The sequence below is a fragment of the Ailuropoda melanoleuca genome, chromosome 5 (genome assembly GCF_002007445.2).
Source record: "Ailuropoda melanoleuca isolate Jingjing chromosome 5, ASM200744v2, whole genome shotgun sequence".
Taxonomy (NCBI): domain Eukaryota; kingdom Metazoa; phylum Chordata; class Mammalia; order Carnivora; family Ursidae; genus Ailuropoda; species Ailuropoda melanoleuca.
This window is the reverse complement of record NC_048222.1, coordinates 16,543,450-16,564,555: the sequence shown is the minus strand read 5'-3', so window position 1 is coordinate 16,564,555 and position 21,106 is coordinate 16,543,450. Positions and strand designations below refer to the sequence as shown.

The 21,106-nt window shown below is 39.1% G+C and overlaps 1 protein-coding gene across 1 annotated transcript in view; it reads right to left on the bottom strand.

Moving 5' to 3' along the window:
* LOC117802252 overlaps positions 1–21,106 on the bottom strand; it is a 132,599-nt gene that overhangs the window by 74,787 nt on the left and 36,706 nt on the right. The window contains exons 2-4 of the mRNA XM_034660198.1: positions 8,106–8,324; positions 5,817–6,069; positions 518–681 (exon numbers count right to left, since the gene is read on the bottom strand). Coding sequence (XP_034516089.1) covers positions 518–681; positions 5,817–6,069; positions 8,106–8,324 — 636 coding nt within the window. The remainder of the gene's footprint in view (positions 1–517; positions 682–5,816; positions 6,070–8,105; positions 8,325–21,106) is intronic.

Here is a 21,106-nt window from a genome sequence, read left to right as displayed (position 1 = left end):
ACTAATTTGAGAAAGAGCACATGAGAGAGCAAGAACGGGGCAGGGAGGGGCAGGGGGAGAGGGAGAAGCAGACTCCCCACTGAGCAGGGAGACTGACGCCAGGCTGGATCCCAGGATCCTGGGATCACGACCTGAGCCAAAGGCAGCCACTTAACCGACTGAGACTCCCAGGTACCCCAACCAAGGACATTTCTACCTTAGACATATAGACATGGTTCTAACTTCTCTTCTTTTTTTTTTTATTAAAATTTATTTACTTGACAGAGAGACAGCCAGCGAGAGAGGGAACACAAGCAGGGGGAGTGGGAGAGGAAGAAGCAGGCTCCCAACAGAGGAGCCTGGTGCGGGGCTCGATCCCAGAACGCTGGGATCACGCCCTGAGCCAAAGGCAGATGCTTAACGACTGAGCCACCCAGGCGCCCCCTAAATTCTCTTCTTTAACCCTATTCTCACAGCCTAACTGCACAAGATTGGAGGCTGAACACATTGAAGAAACAAAAGGAAGGAAACGCCTTACCTGAGACAATACAAATATAAAATCAAAGACGAAATGATGAACAAGAGGATGTAAGTTAGCACCGTGAGCATTACACCAAGAACTCCTGAATGGTTGGTCCTCACAAACACCCAGCACAACTTTGCTGCATCAGCTATGGGCGTGTCCCAATTATGTGTAAGCCTCTGAGGAAAGAAAATACAAATTTAAGAAAGAAGGATGGAAATACCGATCATCAAGTTAGATGAATTTAAACACACAAAAACCGTATGATACCATAACTTGTTTTTAAATTAAATTCTCAAGATACTAAAGATCACCAGACCTTCAGCTATGCGAAGGAAAAGAGAAAGACTGGGTTTGCATGGCTGGTTACCAGGTGTTTTTTTTTCCCCCCTCATTTTCCCTATAAGCTTTTAAATGTGTACACTCCACATGCAATTCGTAAAGTAAAAGCCATGTATTATTTACGTACTATTAACTTCTGAATTTAATGAGCACAAGATATGAAGAAATTAAATATGATGGTGGAAAGATCCCTTTCTCTCTGAAGCAGATTTGAAAGGAATTTAATTTGTGCTGTGCATAAAATAGATGGCTTATTTTAGAAACTTATAAAAAAGTTATCAGGCTATTTAATGTGAGCTTGAAAACCAAAGTTTACATTAGGTTAATTTAACAGTAAGTCCTTCTTTTAGACAAGGAACAACTTATTCTATATTGAGTTAGAAATAAATACAAGGCAATGAGGTCTTTAAAAACAAAGATTAAATGCTATGGACCTAGAACATTCTCATTTGACATCTTTGACCTTTGAGTTTTACAAAATATTCATGTTCTATAATTATGACTCTTATGGTATCAGGTGGACGTGATATGCAATATAAATGTAAATAAAGTATATTTTCTTCAGTATAAGAAAGAAGGAAGAATTTCTTTACTTTTTAAACTGACAATTATATAAGTATAGCTTAAGTGGACATGTTCAGAACTAATCCATATCATATATGTACAAATAAAAACAGAAGCTCAGAGAGGTTAATCTGTATTTTCCCTACATCAGAATATCATTTAACATTTGGACAATGACTAGTAGTCAGATATTCTGACTCTCAACTGATGTTTCTTTCACCACCGCACCAAAATTCCTGTTTTTATATTCTGTACTTGTTAATAGGTCTACCTTGCAGAATGTGAATCTGTCACTTGGACTTCAGGCAGAAGATCTGTAAGGGTTGTAATCCATTCTCCTATTCTAGATTTTCCCCTTCTATTTCTTAAAGGTAAAGGAACAGTTGTGGGATTCACTGACGACACACACTAAAAATGGTATACATATGATGCCAGTAACATAATCTAATCAATAGATGCTAATCTTCATTTGGCCCACACACATTGTTGTGAATGGCCACCATGTGTCATTAAGCTCCAAAGATAGAAGAGTGAATAAAATTAGACAAAAGCCCTACATTCTTGGAGTTTACATTTAAGTTGGGATGGGGGTGGGGGAGAAGCGTGTAAGTCAGATTAAGTAACAAATATGGTATATTGGAAAATGGCATTTTGAAGAAAAACATGAGGCAGAAAAAAGTACAGGAGGGATGGAGGTGTTTCATTAAGTACTACAATCAGAAGAAGTGTCATTTGAACAAAGACTTAAAGGATATAAGGGAACGAGTGATACGCCTACCGGTTGGCATTCATCACACACTGCCTATACCTCATCTTTGTGTATGTAATTCTTCAAGTAGACTGTAAGTTCCTGCCTGGATCACGGGCAATGGCTATTACATCCTATATTGTACACAGAGTGTAACTTCACTTCATTATAATCCTCATCCTGTTCCTTTCAGTTTATATGTATGGAACCTTAGATTTTTCAATGTATTTCCAATTGTTTGTTCCAACAATACTGTGAAATGAGTAAGGTATGTGTTACTATCTGTATGTATTATTACTTTTTTGTGATACATATGAGAAGTTAAAGAATGACTTAGCCAATGTCATACAGCTAACAAATGGCAGAGCTGAGACCAGAACCCACTTCCCCAACTCCGAGTCTACGCTGTTTCTACTAATCTGTGATCACTTCTAATGGATTTTCAAGAATGATTTGCTGAATGAAAACACTTGTATTCTACCTTCGTTTGATCTTTGCTTTTATTTGTTATTCTTATCTATCTATATTGAGGGGAGAAACAATACCATGCTTACTCTGTTTCTTTTAAAATCATGTGCAGAGAGTATATAATCAATAAATACATGCTGATCAATTAAAACATTCAATAGCAAATCCTTCCTCTAATTCTTATCTAGATTGGGGTTCAGGCAGAGAAAGAATTTATGAACTCATAGGAACTGTTGTATCATCAATGGGGGTCCGGAAATGCAACCTCTGAGCCAGCAAACTGAGAGACTAACAAAATATTATTAGTAACATCAACAACCACTCAGTGCATCAGCCTCAAACCATTCCATCTGCCACATCTCTTTTTAGATTGCCATTAAAAAGAGAGAGAGAGAATCCAGAACAAAATGTATCAGTAAAATAAGTTCGCCTCTCTCTTGGCTGGCTGATCAGGACAAAATACAGGTGATCCCTGGCTTTCTCTGATGAAAGGAAGTGCTGAAAGAACTGCAAGTATGAACCCAGGCAAGTTGAATCCCATGAGTGACATTCAATCTATGATAACTACGATCCCATGTGGAGCAGTAGTTCACTAAATTCAATGAGCATGCGAATCATCTGGAAGGCTTGTTAAAACACAATAGCCCCTTCTCAGAGGCTGGGCTCCTTCCCAGAGTTTTTGACTCCATAGATTTGGTGCAGGGCCTGGATCTTGCATTTCAATTTGCAGTGCAATTAAGTTCCTTGGTGAGACTGATGCTGTTCATCCAGTGACCTCACTTTGAGAACCACTGCTTCGGAGCAGAACTTCTCAAACTTGATGCACAGAGTCGCTGGAGAGCATGTTAAAATATGAATTTTGGTTTAATGAATGGGCGTGCCCACGTGTGGACTCCAAGGCTGCCGCCCTGTGGATTATCTGCAGCTTTAAAGGTTTTTTAAAGACAGCAAAATTAGATGTCATCTGCAATGAAGCCTGATGGATTCTAACTGGAGAGTCAATAATTGTGCAGGTTGGGAACTAGCCTTCAGCTTTTCTTTCCAAGTGGAGAAAGATATGGGTGCTACACTCATCTATTAGAATCCAAGTCAGCTTCCATCAGGTTACAGACCTCTGAACGGGTGCTGAGATGGCCCTGCTGGAGGCTACTTTCCTGTAGATTACATCAGAGGCCCCAGAGTAAATTTAGACGGCTCATTTTGTCAGCCGCCTTTGATACAGTGGACCATTCAGCTATTAATCTCTCTAGAGGACCTGATTGGAATAAGGGCAGCCATTCCAGGAGGGCTGCAGACATTCCCTATGATGAGATCTCAGAAGATGACAGACGGAGCTGCTCGTCCCTCCCAAATGGCTTCACCTGTGCTGTTGCGATAGGCTCACACTGGACCCCATCTGCTCAACATGCCCATCAGGCCTCTGGGAGGAACTGGGAGATGCCATGGAATATGATCCCAGAGGAATCCAAACAGCTTTCCTCTCCACACCTCCTCTAAACCAACCTTGATGGTACGGTCTCCCCTCACTAACAGAAGTCTGAGGGAAGTTGGAATGTGGACAACACCCAGTTGACTCCAGTTCAATCCACTTGGAATCAGAATTCACCTAAAGATCAGGGGGAAAAAATACTTAAGAGATGGGGTTGAAAACACAACCACTTCCGACCTGTCATCAAGGTGTTCAATGGTATTGAGACTTCAGAGGGTCGCTGCAGGCTAGGATATGGAAACACCTCAGCCTTCCGAACACTGATAAACTTTCCTTGGTGCCTGGCTCTTCCCTCCACCCTCAGCAGAACGAGTAGAAACTAGATACATTGGTAGGCTCCGTGTGCACTGCTTTTAATTCATTTTAATAATGTTGAATGATCTATATGGTTGCAGGGTCAACTATGGCATTCGTCTGCAGGTTCTAAGCATCTCTAGCAGAGGTAATGCCACTCAGAAGTAAGCCATCAGAACCCTCGCACAAAGCCTAACAGGCCTTTAATGGACTCAGTGCATCTGGGCCCCAAGTTGTGTTGAGAACACCCCAGGAACCCTGAGCAAACAAAGGGAGAATAAAGCACCTAGAACCTTGCACAGTGCGGTCCAGTGTGCAGACCACCATCTTTGGCATCACCTAGGAATCTGTTAAAATGCACAATCTCAGATCCCCCAGCTGCTGACTCAGAATTTGTATTTTAATAAGATCCCCAGGTAAGGAGCAAGCCCGGGAAAGTCGGAGGGGCCCCGGTGTGGCAGAGTGCAGCCTGAGAGGTAGAAATAAAACAGGGACTGGCTTTGCCCAACCTAGCTGCCTACCACAGCACCCGGGGCCTTATCTTCACCATTCACTCTGAACAGCAAGTTGTCTTTAGTTCTAAAAGCACATTTCAAACACCGTTAACAAGGAGAGTCCATCAAAATGCCCCACCTCTGTGATCTGTTTGACACGATGGATACAGTCTCAACACATGTAAAGCAATTGTAAAACTTTTCTTTTTCTTCTTAAAAGGAGAAATATACCATAAAGTTATGGAATAGTACTTGATCAGTTAAGATAATTTTATAAATGACTGTTCGATCGCATTGATTTATTTATAGTATCCATCTCCTCTCTTGCTTGGGGCTATATTTCATAGCCAGATCTACAGTATAAAAATTTAGGTAAAATTCAGATTTCCTTTCATTTCATGAGCACCACAAAAGTCAAAATAAATGCCTAAGTAATTCTATTTATTACTTAGAATTGTTTAAAAAACTCCACTTCTTCTTGAATATATTTATTATAAAACAGTATTAGATCACAAAGCAAATAAGTAACCTAACCAATTGAAGGAACTACTATATGATTACTTTTTAAATAAAGTTTGGCTGTGAAAATCCTTCCTACGAAAAAAGTCACCAACAAAAAGTTACCAAATAAAACTTCTCTGTAATAATTGTGAAAATGCACGAATTAGTTTGAATTTGATTGCCAACATTATTTCCTGCTTATTCTGCAACTGTTCACCTAAGACAGTCAAAAACACTTCAATTGATTATAATAGACATTCATCATTTTTTTGATGAGGAAAAACTTAATAGTTTCAATTTAAGATATATATTGAATTGTTCATGATTACTAAGACTTCCCATGTCAACTGATTCATGCACTCAAGCTAAATTCTATGTCAAGAACTCATATCCCAATTATTTTACTTGACTTACCCCCAGGATAGTATCCACTAGAAACACTGCCAGTGGGTCTAGAACTGTCCATAGTCCCATGGTAATGATTAACTTTGACAAGACGTCAGGGCAGGAGGCAAACAGTAGCTGACAGCCCCATCTGATCAGAACCAAGGGAAGTATTGCCGCATTCAGCACTAAAGGTCCCACCACAACCACAAGCAACTCTTCTCTGATTTGAAGTGAGGAAGTTGGGTAGCAAAGCTCAACCGTGAAAGGGGAAAAATGGAATCTGTGGGAAAACAGAGCAACCACATATGTGTAAACAAGGGAAACTATACAAGATGCCAGGTATACAAAATAATTTTTAAATGATATGCTTTCTTTTTTTCATATAGAAAAAGTGACACTTAACACTACCCCCAAATCGGTGTCAGAAGGCTTCATCTTTTCCCAGCCCCATAGGACCACCATGAGAGCTCACATCCTAGTAAAAAGCAAATTCTATCTTGGCCGTTGTTCTTGTGTCATAGGCAACCACAGAAAGAATAATGATTCTATCCACTGAGCAGAGTATCCTCCAAGAACCGCCCTGCAGATAACACATACTCACAGGTAGGCTATGTGGAATATAAAATATACCATTGGACTTAGTAATGCGTCAACCTCTATCAGAAACCAGAAATGTAAACCAGTGTAATCATTCTTCCGAGTTTTAACATACCTGATTAATTTTGCTGCGATTCCTCTGGATAAATCCTCAAATATAGAACAACACTGCTCTGCTACCAACAAAAATATCTCTTAGCTGTTTGGAAAGGGACAACTTGACACAAATTTAAAACTGAAGGGTCAAAGCCAAGGTGAGCCCAGTCATTCAAGCCGCCCTGACCCAGGTGTTGGCACCCTCTTTCTACAGCAAAGTGAGACTTCATTGTGCTCTAAGTTCCCCCTCCCCTTTATTTCAGCCTTTGCCATTCTGTTCATGAACCCTCTTTGCCAGCTCTCTACTAAAAATAGTTCATTTTATCCACTCCCTGACCTTTGCTTTGAAGGAAGTTTTATGCATTGCTCTTATGCCGTTGCGAACGTCAAATGAAGTAATGTGTGTACATTTAGTAGCAGAGGACCTAACATAGAGTCAGAGCAGAAGAAATCCTCATAGTCGCTGTAGTGACTGTCATGTCTCATAACTTCAGTGTGACATGGAGCTAATAGAGGATTCGAGCCTGCAGATCTAGACAACGGCCAACAAGATATCCTAGCCTAGGTTAGGTCTTCTGATGCTTGTGAAATCAGATACACTGGGCTGCCAAGATATTTTTCTTGCAGTTCCCTTTTATTAACAACCAATAAAAGTAGGGCTTTCTTTTTTTTTAATTGAAGAAGTAAAAGAACAGTTAGCAAAAAGCAACGAGCTCAAACATATGATTATCTGTCCTTTCTGCTTTGGAATCCCTCACCCAAAAGAAAGAAAAAAGAGAAAGAAAGAGAGAGAGAGGAAGGAATAAGGGAAGAAATATAATATCCATGTAAATATTCTCCTTTGAAGATACAGTAATTTAGTATATGTAAATGTGCATATTCCAAGGCATTTATGTATCTGTGATTTAATTTCAAAGCATGGTTAAAAACTGTATGTGTGTATATATATAATATATGCACATATTCTTTTTCATGGTGGCTTAAAGTTGTCTGCAATCTTCTTAATTGAAAATATACGCACATCTTTATTTTTATCTGGAACATCTACATTTGAGAAAATGAATTTTACTTGTATTGATTTCTATCTGTTTGTCTATCTACAGTGTCTATGGAATCATGTTTATGGAGAGATAACCTGCAAAGTGTCATCTTTTTCCAGAGTATAATGGCCCAGAAAGCTGTCTGGGCTTGAGTTTGGTAATTGTTTGAATTCAATCATTTTGCAGAAGCAGCAATCTTTGCCTCCCTGAGTATAGGTAATAAATCATACTTACATTACTTCTAAAATACCTTCAGCCTGAGTCACTCTGATAAAATCAAAACAGAATAAAATACAGTTGCTAAATTCCTTTTCGGATTCTGCTCAGATAGTAGAACATATTTGAATCTGCTAAATTTTAAATAAATATTGATGTGCCAGTTACATATTTGTATATACAGGCCCATAAGGTGAGACTATAACTGTAATCGATGTTCTTGCTCTCAGATAAAGACATTTTTGTCTCTTCAAATCATACCCACATTTTAGGTCTTCCAGTAAATGGACGGAGAGGAGTTTTGCACTTTCATTTGGCCGTTAAAGATGAAAATGCATCCCTTTGACTTGCAGGGGAAAGCACTCACTTTGTAACGGGGGTTGAAATGGCCTGGAGGAAAAGCCACTGGCTAAGGTAATGCAGGTAGAGCCATAAGAACCAGAGGGAAGCCATCAGCAGGATAATGTACCAGAAGCCCTGGCTTCGCCACTCAGCCAGTTGAAGTGCTGAAAACACGGACACCCGCACTAAATGGAGATGCTTGAGGAATCCTCCAGATCCTGTACCACCGGCAGTGGAAGAATAGCTACAAAGAAAGCAATCATGAATTTGGAGCTTAAGGTATCCAACCAGCAGTAAAATGTTTTGAAACCATAATAAAGACATTGTGCAAGTGAAATGGAATGAAATTATTTCTTAAATCCTTGGACTCAGATTACTTACGTTTCTTTTTGCTATAATGGAGGACTAGAAGGGACTGTGGAAAGAGGAATGAAATGGAAATGGAAAGGAAAATCAAAAGGAGGTATCTCTTCACATCTGTTAGGATGACGACTGTCCAAAGAAGAAAAAAAGAAAAGAAAGAAAGAAAGAAAGAAAGAAAGAAAGAAAGAAAGAAAGAAAGAAAAAAGAAAGCCAGAAAATAATAAGCACCAATAAGGGTATGGAAAAATAGGAACTCTTGTATGTTACTGGTAGGAATGTAAATTGATGCAATTGCTGTGGGTCGCAGTATGGCAGGTTCTCAAGAAATTAAAAATAGAACTACCATGGAGCACCTGGGTGGCTGGCTAGGTTGAGTGTCCAGCTCTTGATCTCAGCTCAGGTCGTATTCTCAGGGTTGTTGGGTCTAATGCCTGGTCAGGCTCAGTGCCGGGCAAGCCGCCTGCTTGAGATGCTCTCTCTTCCCCCCCTCTGCCTCTTCCCCCCCCCCCCCGCCACTCCCATGTATGCTCTTTCTCTCTCTCTAAAAAAATAGATAAAATAAAATAGAATAAAACAAAATAAAATACAGAACTACCATATGATCCAGCAATACTCCTTCTGGAAATATATCCAAAAGAATTCAAAGCTGAATCTCGATATTTGTACACCTATGTTCATAGCAGCATTAGTCACAAGAGCCAAAAGGTAGAAGCAACATAATTGTCCATCAAATGAAATATTATTCAGCCTTAAAAAGAAAGGAACTTCTTTTTTTTTAAGATGTTATTTATTTATTTATTTATTTATTTATTTATCTATTTTAAGATTTTATTTATTTATTTGACAGAAAGAGAGAGACAGCCAGGGAGAGAGGGAACACAGGCAGGGGGAGTGGGAGAGGAAGAAGCAGTCTCCCAGCGGAGGAGCCTGATGTGGGGCTTGATCCCAGGACTCTGGGATCACACCCTGAGCCAAAGGCAGACACTTAACGACTGAGCCACCCAGGCGCCCCTAAGATGTTATTTATTTATTTGACAGAGAGAGAGAAAGTTCAAGCACACACAGGGGGAGCAGCAGGCAGAGGGAGAAGCAGGCTCCTGGCAGAGCAGAGAGCCGAATGTGGGACTTGATTCCAGGATGCTGGGATCATGACCTGAGCCGAAGGCAGATGCTTAACTGACTGAGCCACCCATGCGTCCCAAAAGGAAAGAACTTCTGACACCTGCCATGACATGTATGAACCTAGAGGACATTATGCTAAATGAATTAAGCCAGTGATATAAAAGCAGATATCATATGATTCCACATATATGCGGTATCTAAAATAGTCAAATTCACAAGTTTACCAGGGTCAGAGTGGGAAGGGGTTTAATGGTACAAAATTTCAGTTTTGCAAGATGAAAAAGCTGTGGAGATTGGTTGCACAATGATGTGAATGTACTTAACATTGCTGAACTGTATATTTAAAAATGGTTAAGATGATAAATTTTATGTTATGTGTATTTTACAATAATAAGAAATTTTAAAAGAAATATGTAAATGAATTATTATAAATAATAAACCTATTTTTAAAAATCCTTAAAATCCATAATATATTCCTGTTTATTTCACCTACCCACAATGACCTTTATTAAAATTAGATTATGTTATTTGCATATACCTTGTTAAAAGTTAACTATTTTATTTTAAAAAATTGAAATGAATTATTAATATATCATTGAAAATAGGCGAATGAGAATTTGAAACTTCAAAGTTTTCTTATTCCTTAACACAACATTGACATTCTGTTGAAACTAAACATAAAATAATTACAAGCAGGGTGTTCTGATTTGGGTCGGGTTTCCTCTCTCCGTTTGGTATTGGGATCAAGTGATGTTTTCAAAGTTTCTAAAATTAGAGTTTTTGCCGGAAAGAAGAGGAAAAAGTATCTGGAAATAAGTTAGAGGCAGAACTCGTTCCCCATCCAATCTCAAGGATATGTGCAGGGAATATACAATAGAGTTCCCATAGCTTAGTGACTAAAAGTACAAGTTCTGGACTGTGCCTCTCTATACAGAATTCCTTTCAATGCCTTCGTTTGCTCATATGGAAAAGGGGGATGATAACAGTACCCACAGCCCAGAGTCAGTATGATGACTGAGTTAAGAGCTGTGAAACACTTTGAACAGTGCGAATCCTATGCTGCCATCACAAAATAACAAACACTCAATCCACTGCTTGGCCCTCTTCCCATATTTACCAGAACTACTTTGAAATAGGTTGGCCTTCCATCCAGCCCAAGAAATGTAGGAGACGATATGGTTCCTTTTATTTTTCAAAGAGGTAGAAACAGGATATGCATATGTTGCTTCGTTCAAACGGTCAGTATGATTAATATATACCATCACCAGCTTAGCAAAATGTCGGTTTTGTTAAGTCGGTGATCGATCTTCACAATAACTAGGCTCCAAGTCCTGGATTAGCGTGTCTGATTCTATTCCAGAAAAAATATTCTAGAATAAGTGAGTAAATTCCTCAACCAAAAATGGTCCTGATTAAAAGCATCTTGCCAGAAGAGAAGCTAGTAGGATAGGAAGTAGCCCAGCGACAGTGATAAACCACAGCAAGTCAGGCAGGGTGAGAACATCCCAGAAATGAAATTCACCGACAGATTCAAAAGGTTGTATATACAAAAGCTCATCTCTCTGAACACTAACTATGATGATAATGGCACCATGAAAAGAAAAACTGATAACAACAGAAAGTAAAAGAAAACCTGTATTGTCCTCAGAATTCCAATCCATGACTTTAGCCTTTTGGTCTGTGCGGGACTAATGAGGCCCTGAACTTGACACTGACAGCTCCTTTTTGTTGTTCTTGCATGTATTTTGCCATGAAGGTGTACAGCACCGTCTCACCCATCGACGTGCCGTCTATACTGAGCGTGATTTTCAATTACACAAACGAGGAACAGCTAAACAGGAAATAGGCCCCTGAGAGGTTTTGGTTTACCAATGGTAATAGAGCCCTCACAGAAGGATTCCAGGATACCTTACTACATTTATCATCATGGGAAATGAAACCCAGAACTTTCTACGCTGGTCAAGCAAGATACTCTATGCATGCTCCTCTTCAGCTAATTATTTGGTTGCTGTTTTGCCTCTTCAAAGAGAAGAGAAAATCAAATACAGACCTGGCATTGTGTTGTTTGCAAAAACCCAGCAAATCTCAAATGATGCAAAACAGAAGAGACAGTAGCTTATTTGACATTTGGAAATTTCCACTGTTCTTCTCATAACCGTTGATATAAATGACTAAGCAGTTTAAATGTTTATGCACAGAACCCACTGTAAAGTCATATTTTTGTCATTAGTTTCACTGATAAATATTTCCCACCCACATTCAGACACACATATTTGTTGGTGGGGCATTTGAGTTAGGAGAAATAACACTAAAATTTCACTGTGTACCATTTATACTGAATTCAAAATACTCAATTTCTACCTAGTGAACACAATTCAGTATTAGGTTTTACTTGTTTGTTTAACACTGGTAGCTATAATATCTGGATCGCAATAATCAGGAAAGACCCGGAATCAATCAATTAGAGTTTGAAAAATTATATACTGCGAAGTTAGAAATTAATACGGGAATTAGCTGATGCCAGATGATGGCAAATAAAAGCAAATATCAACAAGCTTGTTAGGTGAACAAAACTCATCAAGGAGCAACTTACAAAAAATCCCCATATGGCAGTGACAGTCCTTTCTTCTTAATCATTTTGAATTTGTACCTGAAATCCAAATGGATATTGACAGAGATTTATATCCACAGCTATCCCTCCATATATTGTTCTCAAAACACATTTCATTCAAAAGAAAATTTTGCATCCACATTTCGAAATTTTCTTGAAAGAAAGCATCTCTTTTATTCTTGTATACATGGAAGGCACATTATAAAATGCAGTGCCATTGTACAATATCTTCATCCACATTTCAACTGTTCTTTCCTTCCTCTGTAATCCTTCTTGGTTATGTACAAAGAGTATGACCATCAAAAGGATAATAAATGGCCTCTGCCACTGGGGTGTGTAATACGTATAGTGGGAATTGATTTGTTGGTTATGAAGGAAGCCATAGAGCACACAGATCACTGCAAAATCACATTGAGGCCAGCAGCTACTCCTCAGCTCATGCTGGCGACTCCTCTATCGTGCACGGGGTGAGCTGCCAGAGGCTGAGAAGAATGGTCAGGTCATCCAGTATTCAGCTATTAAATGAAACCTATTTCTCTGAACTTCAGCCACATTTCATATGACACACATATATCCCCCTTCCATGCCCAGTCCTGATAGAGACCCGATATCAAACAAGATTTCTATGATCCATCAGTGTAATAATAAAAAAAAAAGACGAAAATTGCTTTGGAAAAAAAAAAGCATGGAATGCATTCTTAAATTCTCTTCGACTGTGAACAGGGGTCCTTGGGGATTTGTAGACAGCCAAAACCCATCATTCATCAGCTGTGCATAAGAATCCTTTTGAAAAGACACTATCTATAAATGGCACTAAAATTTCCATATTCCCTTTTTCTGATATAACTAGCTGTACTCTAAATGTAGCATTTTTTAAATCAAGTTTTTTAAAAAATTTTTTAAATTTTTGTGTAATTCCTTTATTCGAGTATTTCTCATTTCTCTTTTCATCATGTTCCATTCATCAAGTTTTGGGACATGGAGTCCTCAGTGACTGTGACTCTTTTCCTAAGGCTTAATAGTCAGCATTTCAGGGAGTCATTCTAATGAAGGTACCAAAGAAACATGGATAGGTCAGACCGTGTTAATGGTAGAGAAGGCCTCATCATAGTCCCTCAGACTTTCACAGAAGCCGTAGTAAAGCCCCAGTAAGTTAAGCGATTTGCCCAAGTTGGCTCAACTAGTAAGAGTTTTCTAACTCCTGTCTGCTCACTTGCCATGAGGAACTCTCTATCAGTTTAGCAAGACAAGGAACTCTAGGCCGTATGAAAGTGAGCCCCTTTATTTGAAACCTGAAAGAAGAGAAGGGCTCTTCCTTCGTGGAAGCTGGTGTGATGGGACACAGCTCACTCCTTCACCAGATGTCATTCTACGAATGCAAATATCAGGCCCCGTCATGATGTAGTCAGCAGGATAATGGCCTCCCCCCAAATATGTCCACACCCTAATCCCTGTAATGGGCGATTATGCTAAATTATACGGCAAAGGGGAATTAAGGTGGCAGATGGAATTACGTTTGCTAAGCAATCAAGTTTAAACTAGAGAGATGATTAGGGATTATTTGGGTGGGCCCAGTGAATTCATAAGGGTCCTTAAAAAGTGAACCTGGGAGGCAGAAGACACAGGGAGGCAACCAGAAGGAGGACCAGAAGAATGGCAGTGTGAGAAAGACTTGGCCCAAATTTGTTGGCTTTGCAGATGGAGGAAGGGAGCCAGGAGGCAAGGGATGAGGCCAGTTTCTAGGAGCTGGAACAAGCAAGGAAACATTCTCCCTAGAATACACAAAAAAACCGTAGTTCGGTTGATACCTAATTTAAGCCCAGTGAGACCCATTGCAGACTTCTGACCTCTAGAACTGCAAAATAATAAACTTGGGTTGCTCAAGCCACAAGCTTGTGGTAATGTGGGAAAGCGGCAATAGAATACTAATATAGATGGATCTGGATTTTCACAGATGAGCAACATTGTCACTCACCCACAGAAATGTCATTCTGTTGGTTGAGAAAGATGAGCGAAAAGACAAATAAAATCCAGGGATAAAATCCGGGGTGGGAAGTGTTACAGTGACATCCAGAATGCTATGAGAGAACACAGGATGGACACCTATCTCAGCCTGGGCTAAGGAAGACTTCCCTCCTGAGACCTGTGAGGTAAAGAGGAATTAGACAAATGAGAGGAGAGAGTACCTGAAAAAGTCCGGAGGGCATGCCATCACATATGCCATTCTCCAAAGCATAGAGCTCCATTTCTTTTTTTTTTTTTTAAGATTTTATTATTTATTTGACAGAGAGAGAGACAGCCAGTGAGAGAGGGAACACAAGCAGGGGGAGTGGGAGAGGAAGAAGCAGGCTCCCAGTGGATCAGGGAGCCTGATGCGGGGCTCGATCCCAGGACTCCAGGATCACACCCTGAGCCAAAGGCAGACGTTTAACGACTGAGCCACCCAGGTGCCCCTAGAGTTCCATTTCTAAAACTGAAAATATGTTGAATTGGATGGGGAAAGTCCAAGTAGATGAAGACAGTTGCAGAAGCAAAAGGAGCCAGTGGATGCCGTACTGTGGTGTCTGGATCCCATCCTGCCACTCTCAGTAGCCCCTGGAGTATTTTAGTGGGGAGGACATGGGGGAGGGGGGTTTCTGTGTTGGCATTTTAGAAACACTGCTCTGGCTGCAGGGGGGAAACAGTTTGGGTCGGGTCCAGACCAAAAGAGAGAACGGATTACAATTTGGATGATGACCGACTAGTGTTGCTCAACTATGAGCAGAAGTGTAGAGCTTCCAGAAATATGACAAGGATGTTGTTTGTTGTCATGATAACAGGAGGGGTGGCAAAGGCACTGAGGTTCCTGAAAGTTGAGAGTCTCAAATGATGAAGATATCTTTTGCCCCCTGTATGAGTTCCCTAGGGCTGCTATAACTGCAAACTGGGTGATTATAGATGACAGAAATGGGGATGCCTGGGGGGCTCAGTTAGTTAAGCAGCTGCCTTGGCTCAGGTCATGATCCCAGGGTCCTGGGATCAAGTCCCACATTGGGATCCTTGCTCAGCAGGGAGTCTGCTTCTCCTTCTGCCTGCTGCTCCCCCTGCTTGTGTGCACTCTCTCTCTCTGTCTCTGACAAATAAATAAATAGAATCTTCAAATTAATTAATTAATTAATTACAGTAACTAAAAGTTCTAAATCAAGTTGTTGGTAAGGCCATGCTTTCTCCGATGTTTCAAGGAGATGGTGGGGGCGGGGTGGAGGAGGAAAGATTCTCCATGCCTCTTCCAGGTTCTGGTGGCCTCAAGCATTCCTTGACTAGTGGCAGCAAAAATCCAATCTCTGCTTCCACTTTTCCATGGCTGTCTTCCCTTTGTGTGTCTGTGTCTTTACAAATAAAGACACCAGCCATATTGGATTAAGGGCCTACTCTACTCCAATATGACCTCATCTTAGCTTACATTTGCAATGACCCTGTTTCTAGATAAGACCACATTCTGAGGTACTGAGGCCTACAACTGAGAGAATACAATTAAACCCATAATACCCCCAAATGCCAACAGGAGCCCTCCAGAGGAAAAGAGAATTGGGGGGGGGGCGGTGGCAGGACAGGGATAAACTGATGGATTTGAGAGATATTTGACCAAAGTGAACAGGACTTGGAGACTGAATATGGGAACTCCAAAAAAGAATCAAAAATGCTTCCAAAGTTTCTGGCTCAGGTGGCTCATCCAGAGAGTGGATGAACATAATAGAAAAAGTCATTTGTGAGGAAGAGGGAGAAATGAGGAAAACAACAAGCTCATATTGACGCGCATATGGAAATGCTCATGGTAAATCCAAGAGAATTTGCCCAATAGTCTGTTGTCCTGACGGAAATGGGGTTCAAGACATATCAGAACTGGAAAACAGTTTGAAGTCACCAACATGGTAATAAGAAGCCATTCGAATGGTGGAGACCCATTGTCAATATCCAGCATGTGGAAATGATGTGAAAACTGAAAAAAAAAACTATACAAATGCTAGTCCCTAAGATTAATAAAAACGTTCTCTTTGAATGGAATCAGCTATCATGACCTTGAACAACATAAACTCCAGCACTCGTTGAAGAAATTATTTTCCCATATGCTGGTTTACAGCTGCAAACCCACTTAGTATAGATAAAATCGTCCTTCATTCACTTCCCTGAAAAGTAGTTTATGGAAAAGAGTTTTTAAGGTAAGTGAGAATTTTTGGCATAGGCAGTAATAACTAATGTAATAATAGCAGCTCTTCTGTATTGAACACACTATGTAATATGTGTATATTATATTTAATTTACAGGGGCCACTTTGGAGGACAGGTGTTTCTGCACACATTTTACACATGAGGAAATGAGACGTGAGAAAGTTCAAATTCCTTGCTTTAGATCATACAGAACAAGACAAGCGTCTAGATTTGAACCTAATGTTAGTCTGATACCAAAACCTGTGTATTTCCACCATTCACATGGGTGAGTACATGTGAGCTGATGGGGTTGGCAGGAAAGAGATTCGCAGCTCACGTACCCAGAAGCTATACCGCAACTCAGTGAAAATGCAATCTGATATTAATATTAATGTGTTAGTGAGGCTCTTAACTCTATGAAGGCAGGAACTATCTTGTGCCCTGTGCACAGTAGGTGCCTAAAAATGAGTATTTGTTAAATGAATATTTTTTTAAATGTGGAGTTTTCTAAATGTTTAAAGTAAAAAGCATGATCTGCTTCGCTCAGTTGGCCTGGACCTTTAATTTACCATTTCATACAATCCATTGCAACCTAATTGTTGGTGCTTAAGGAATCAGAAAACCAGGGCGCCTGGGAGGCTCAGTTGGGTAAGCGTCTGCCTTCAGCTCAGGTCATGATCCCAGGGTCCTGGGATCTAGCTCGACATCGGGCTCCCTGCTCAGTGGGGAGTTTGCTTCTCCCTTTCCCTCTCCCTTCCACTCTCCCTGCTTGTACTCTCTCTCTCTCTGTCAAATAAATAAAATCTTTAAAAAAAAAATCAGAAAAGCACCCTTAAAACTCTCTAAGTGGCAGCTGAGCAAAGGCTCATACATTCACAGCAGTATATTATTAAATGATTTGGCTGGCAGGGACTCTTGGGCAAGTTCACTACGATACCATGTTTAAAAGCAAATGCCAAGATAAGGGAACACTTATTTGGAAAGAGAGATAATTAATCAAAAATGAATTATTACAGAGGGAGGAGGGTTGGGGAGATGCACAAAATGAGTGAAGGGTATCCAGACATATAAACTTCCAGCTATAAAATAAATAAGTCATGCGGATGTAACGTACAGCATGGTGACCATAGTTATAATATTGTAATGCATATTTGAAAGTTGTCAAGAGAGTAAATCTTAAAAGTGCTTATCACAAGAGAAAAAGAATTAACTTTGTACAACAGCAGTTGGTAAAAAGACTTACTCTGCTGATCATTTTAGAATATACACAAATATCAAATCACCATGTTGTATACCTGAAAATAATGTTATGTGTCAATTATACCTCAATTAAAAAATGAATTACTAAAATACTATTATCATGCCGATTACTGGATTGATAAATATATATAGCTTATAAATGATATCAGTATCAGTTTATTTTTTTTACCAAAGTTATTAAAATGCTCAAATCTGATATTGGTTTATCATTGTTTCAAGTATTTGGAAAAAAATACATTCACAAATGTATCTGTACGTATACAGATTTCACCAAAATGTTCTGGCTAAAATTGTTCTCCATTCTTTCAACTTTTACAAAACTTTATGAAAAAGGAAACTTCACAAGTTTATCTTGATGTTAGCATTTTTAAACTAGATTTTCCCCCCTAAAATTGTGTCTCCTTGGCCAATTTGGGTATTATACTTTTAATATAACACATTGCACTTTTAACAGATTTAATTCAATTTATAACAAATGCCTCTAATTAAGTTAAAAGATCTTTGAAAATTGCTAAATCTTAGGGGTAATATTACCACTACCGACATTGAAATAATTGATCATTCCCACTGAGGCACAAAAGTATGAATGTTCTAATGAGAAAACAGGGATTGAAGTATGTTGAAGGAGTCCAAAGAGACTCCCAAACTCTTTAGGCTGTTATTTCCAGTGACAGTCTCGGAATGGGAGTGGGATTGGGAGGGGGGCAGGGACAGATAACACAGCCCAGAGCACAAGAAGACAATGAAAGCAAATTTCAAAAACAAAGTCACTACTTGGAGCAAAGGTGAAGTAGGGCTGTTCTCCTTTCTAAAATACTCTTATTCACTCTGTGTGTGTTTCTGTTTAATGTCAATTTTTGCCATTTACAAATAACATTTTCCTTAATAGTCCACGCTAATAATACCGGGTATGATATTAGAATGCATCTATTTTTCCAAGAGAAATTCACTTAAAGCCAGGAATGAGTAAATATGATAATTAGGATATATGAGAGCTGGGAACAGCACCACCGGAGTGGGGAGCAGACACATAGGAGCTCAGTTGAACTTTTTATTGAAGCTTTCCTTCTGGCTTTAGGAAGTCACTTACCTTTGCAGCCAATCTGTTAGTTAAGAAGGAGACCCTCTATCTTGATGGTGTTTACCTGGTCTAATTAGTTAAAATGTTTACGAAGTGCTTCTAAGCGAAACTTTATGTATAATAAAAGTTTTATTAATAACTGGAATGCTAATGTAAAATCAGTTAGTTTTGAAAACAATCCCATTAACGAGCTGCATGATAACGCATAAACAAGGTGGCATAAGGAAAAAAAATTCACAGCTTAGCCATAAGAATATCATCAGGAGGCTTCAGGATTTACTGGGCTACCTATAGCTTTGGGAAGGACAGAAGCAGATCCGCATACAGGCTGAGAGCACAGAGCCCGGTTTAAATCTTAGCTCTTTTATTTACTAGCTTTATATTTTGTGAATTTTCTAATCTCTGGGTTTCAGATGCCTCCTCTAAAAATAGAAGTTAGTCATGTCTACCTCTTTGAGTTATGAGGATTAAATGAAAGAAGATGTCAGATTCCCAGGAATGTGCTTGCCACTTTTTTTTTAAATAAGATTTTATTTATTTAGGGGCACCCAGGTGGCTCAGTTGGTTAAGCATCTGCCTTTGGCTCAGGTCATGATCCTGGAGTCCCAGGATCAAGCCCCATGGTGGGCTCTGTGCTCAGCAAAGAGTCTGCTTCTCCCTCTCCCTCTCTCCCTCCCCACTCATGCTCTCTCTCTCTCTCTCTCTTTAAATAAAATCTTTAAAAGATTTTATTATCTATTTGAGAGAGAGTGAGAGACAGAGAGAGTGAGAGAGAGCAGGTTGGGAAGAAGAGGGAGAAGCAGTTTAGGGAGGAGAGGGAGAAGCAGGCTCCCGCGGAGCTGGGAACCCTTCCGGGACTCAAGCCCAGAATGCTGAGATCATGACCTGAACCAAAGGCAGACACTTAACCAACTGAGCCACCCAGTCACCCCTGGTTCTTGCCACTTTTAAAGGAGGATTACTTTATGATATGAAGCTGGAAAGTCACTCAAGACCAAGAAAGCCACTCCAAATCACAACCCTGGCTTCTAATTTCAACTCCACTCTTGGAGGCAATGGAAAAACATATTTCAATGGAAGGAATTGCCCTGTGATTCTACCAATGGCATCTATCAGTGGCTCACACATTTAAATCAAAAAGCAAAAATACAGCATTGGATCCTCTTTTTCGCTTCTTTCCTAAAACCATAGTTTGGATAGTGTGTGCTAGATAAATAGTGGTTTGGGGTTTTGTTTTTGTGTTTGTTTGTTTTGGTATGCTTTTGTTCTTGTATTTTTTCAGTAAGAAGTCCATAAATAGAAATGAGACCCAAATTTTTGACAATACTAGGTAGGCTGAAAATAGGAAAGAAAGAATACTCTCTCAGTGTACAGAAGAGCTTAAACAGAAGGTTGATAAACTATTATCATGTGTAAGGGCACTATAAAACACACTTGGATTTTGTTGTGTGATTGAGTTTAATTTTGCCATTTTTAGCAAAATGTGGGCATGTGGCAAATACACTGTGAGTCTCATATCATCTCAGCCCAACATGATGGCCTATTTCAGATATAAATCAAGTAATCAAGGGAAGATGAAGATGAAGACAAATTAGGAAAAAGCCGTGACCAGATGTTGACAAGAAGTCTGAGGGTGCCATCCCTGCCCTTCTGTCTGGAGTCTGGAGCAATGGGTAGTTCTTCCTAGTGTTCAAGATTTTGTTGAATTGAATTGAATTGAATTGAATTGAATTGAATTGAATTGAATTGAAAAATGCACATAGCATAATAAATGAGCCTTATTTAACAGAATATCATAACATATGTATATATTGGATATATAATATCAAAAGGGAATTTATAACATAGTTCTGAAAGTATGAATTTTTATAACCAAATGGAAAAAAGACTGAGAATCAACTTTTTCACAACATACCTGTGTGAACCTAAGTACTTAATCTCTCCAAAATAATGCCTATAAGATACTCATACTTATAATACTTAATCCAAATGTTCATAAAGAAATCTAAAGAGAGAATATAATATTTGTCTCGTAATAAGTGCCTAATTAATATTAGTCATCAAAATTATTTATTTTATCATCATCAATAGTAGTATTTTCTAAATAAATTATAATGAAAGTAACCTGAATTTCAGTCTCTTCTCCCTGATTGCTTACAAGGAAGTATTCTTGCTGTAGAAATAAAATTGAAATCCTTCCAATTATGTCAAAAGAAATTTTAGTAATTATTAATTCATACCTTCTTTTAAAACTTCTAAATAAATACTTAAAAATGGAGGGATGTATATCTCATAATTTAGTACAAGAAAATACATAATACAATATATTAACTCTTTTTCTTTCCAATTTAATTCTGAGTTGTTTTATTTAGCCACCTATTATAAAAAGTAATTTGTGTTGA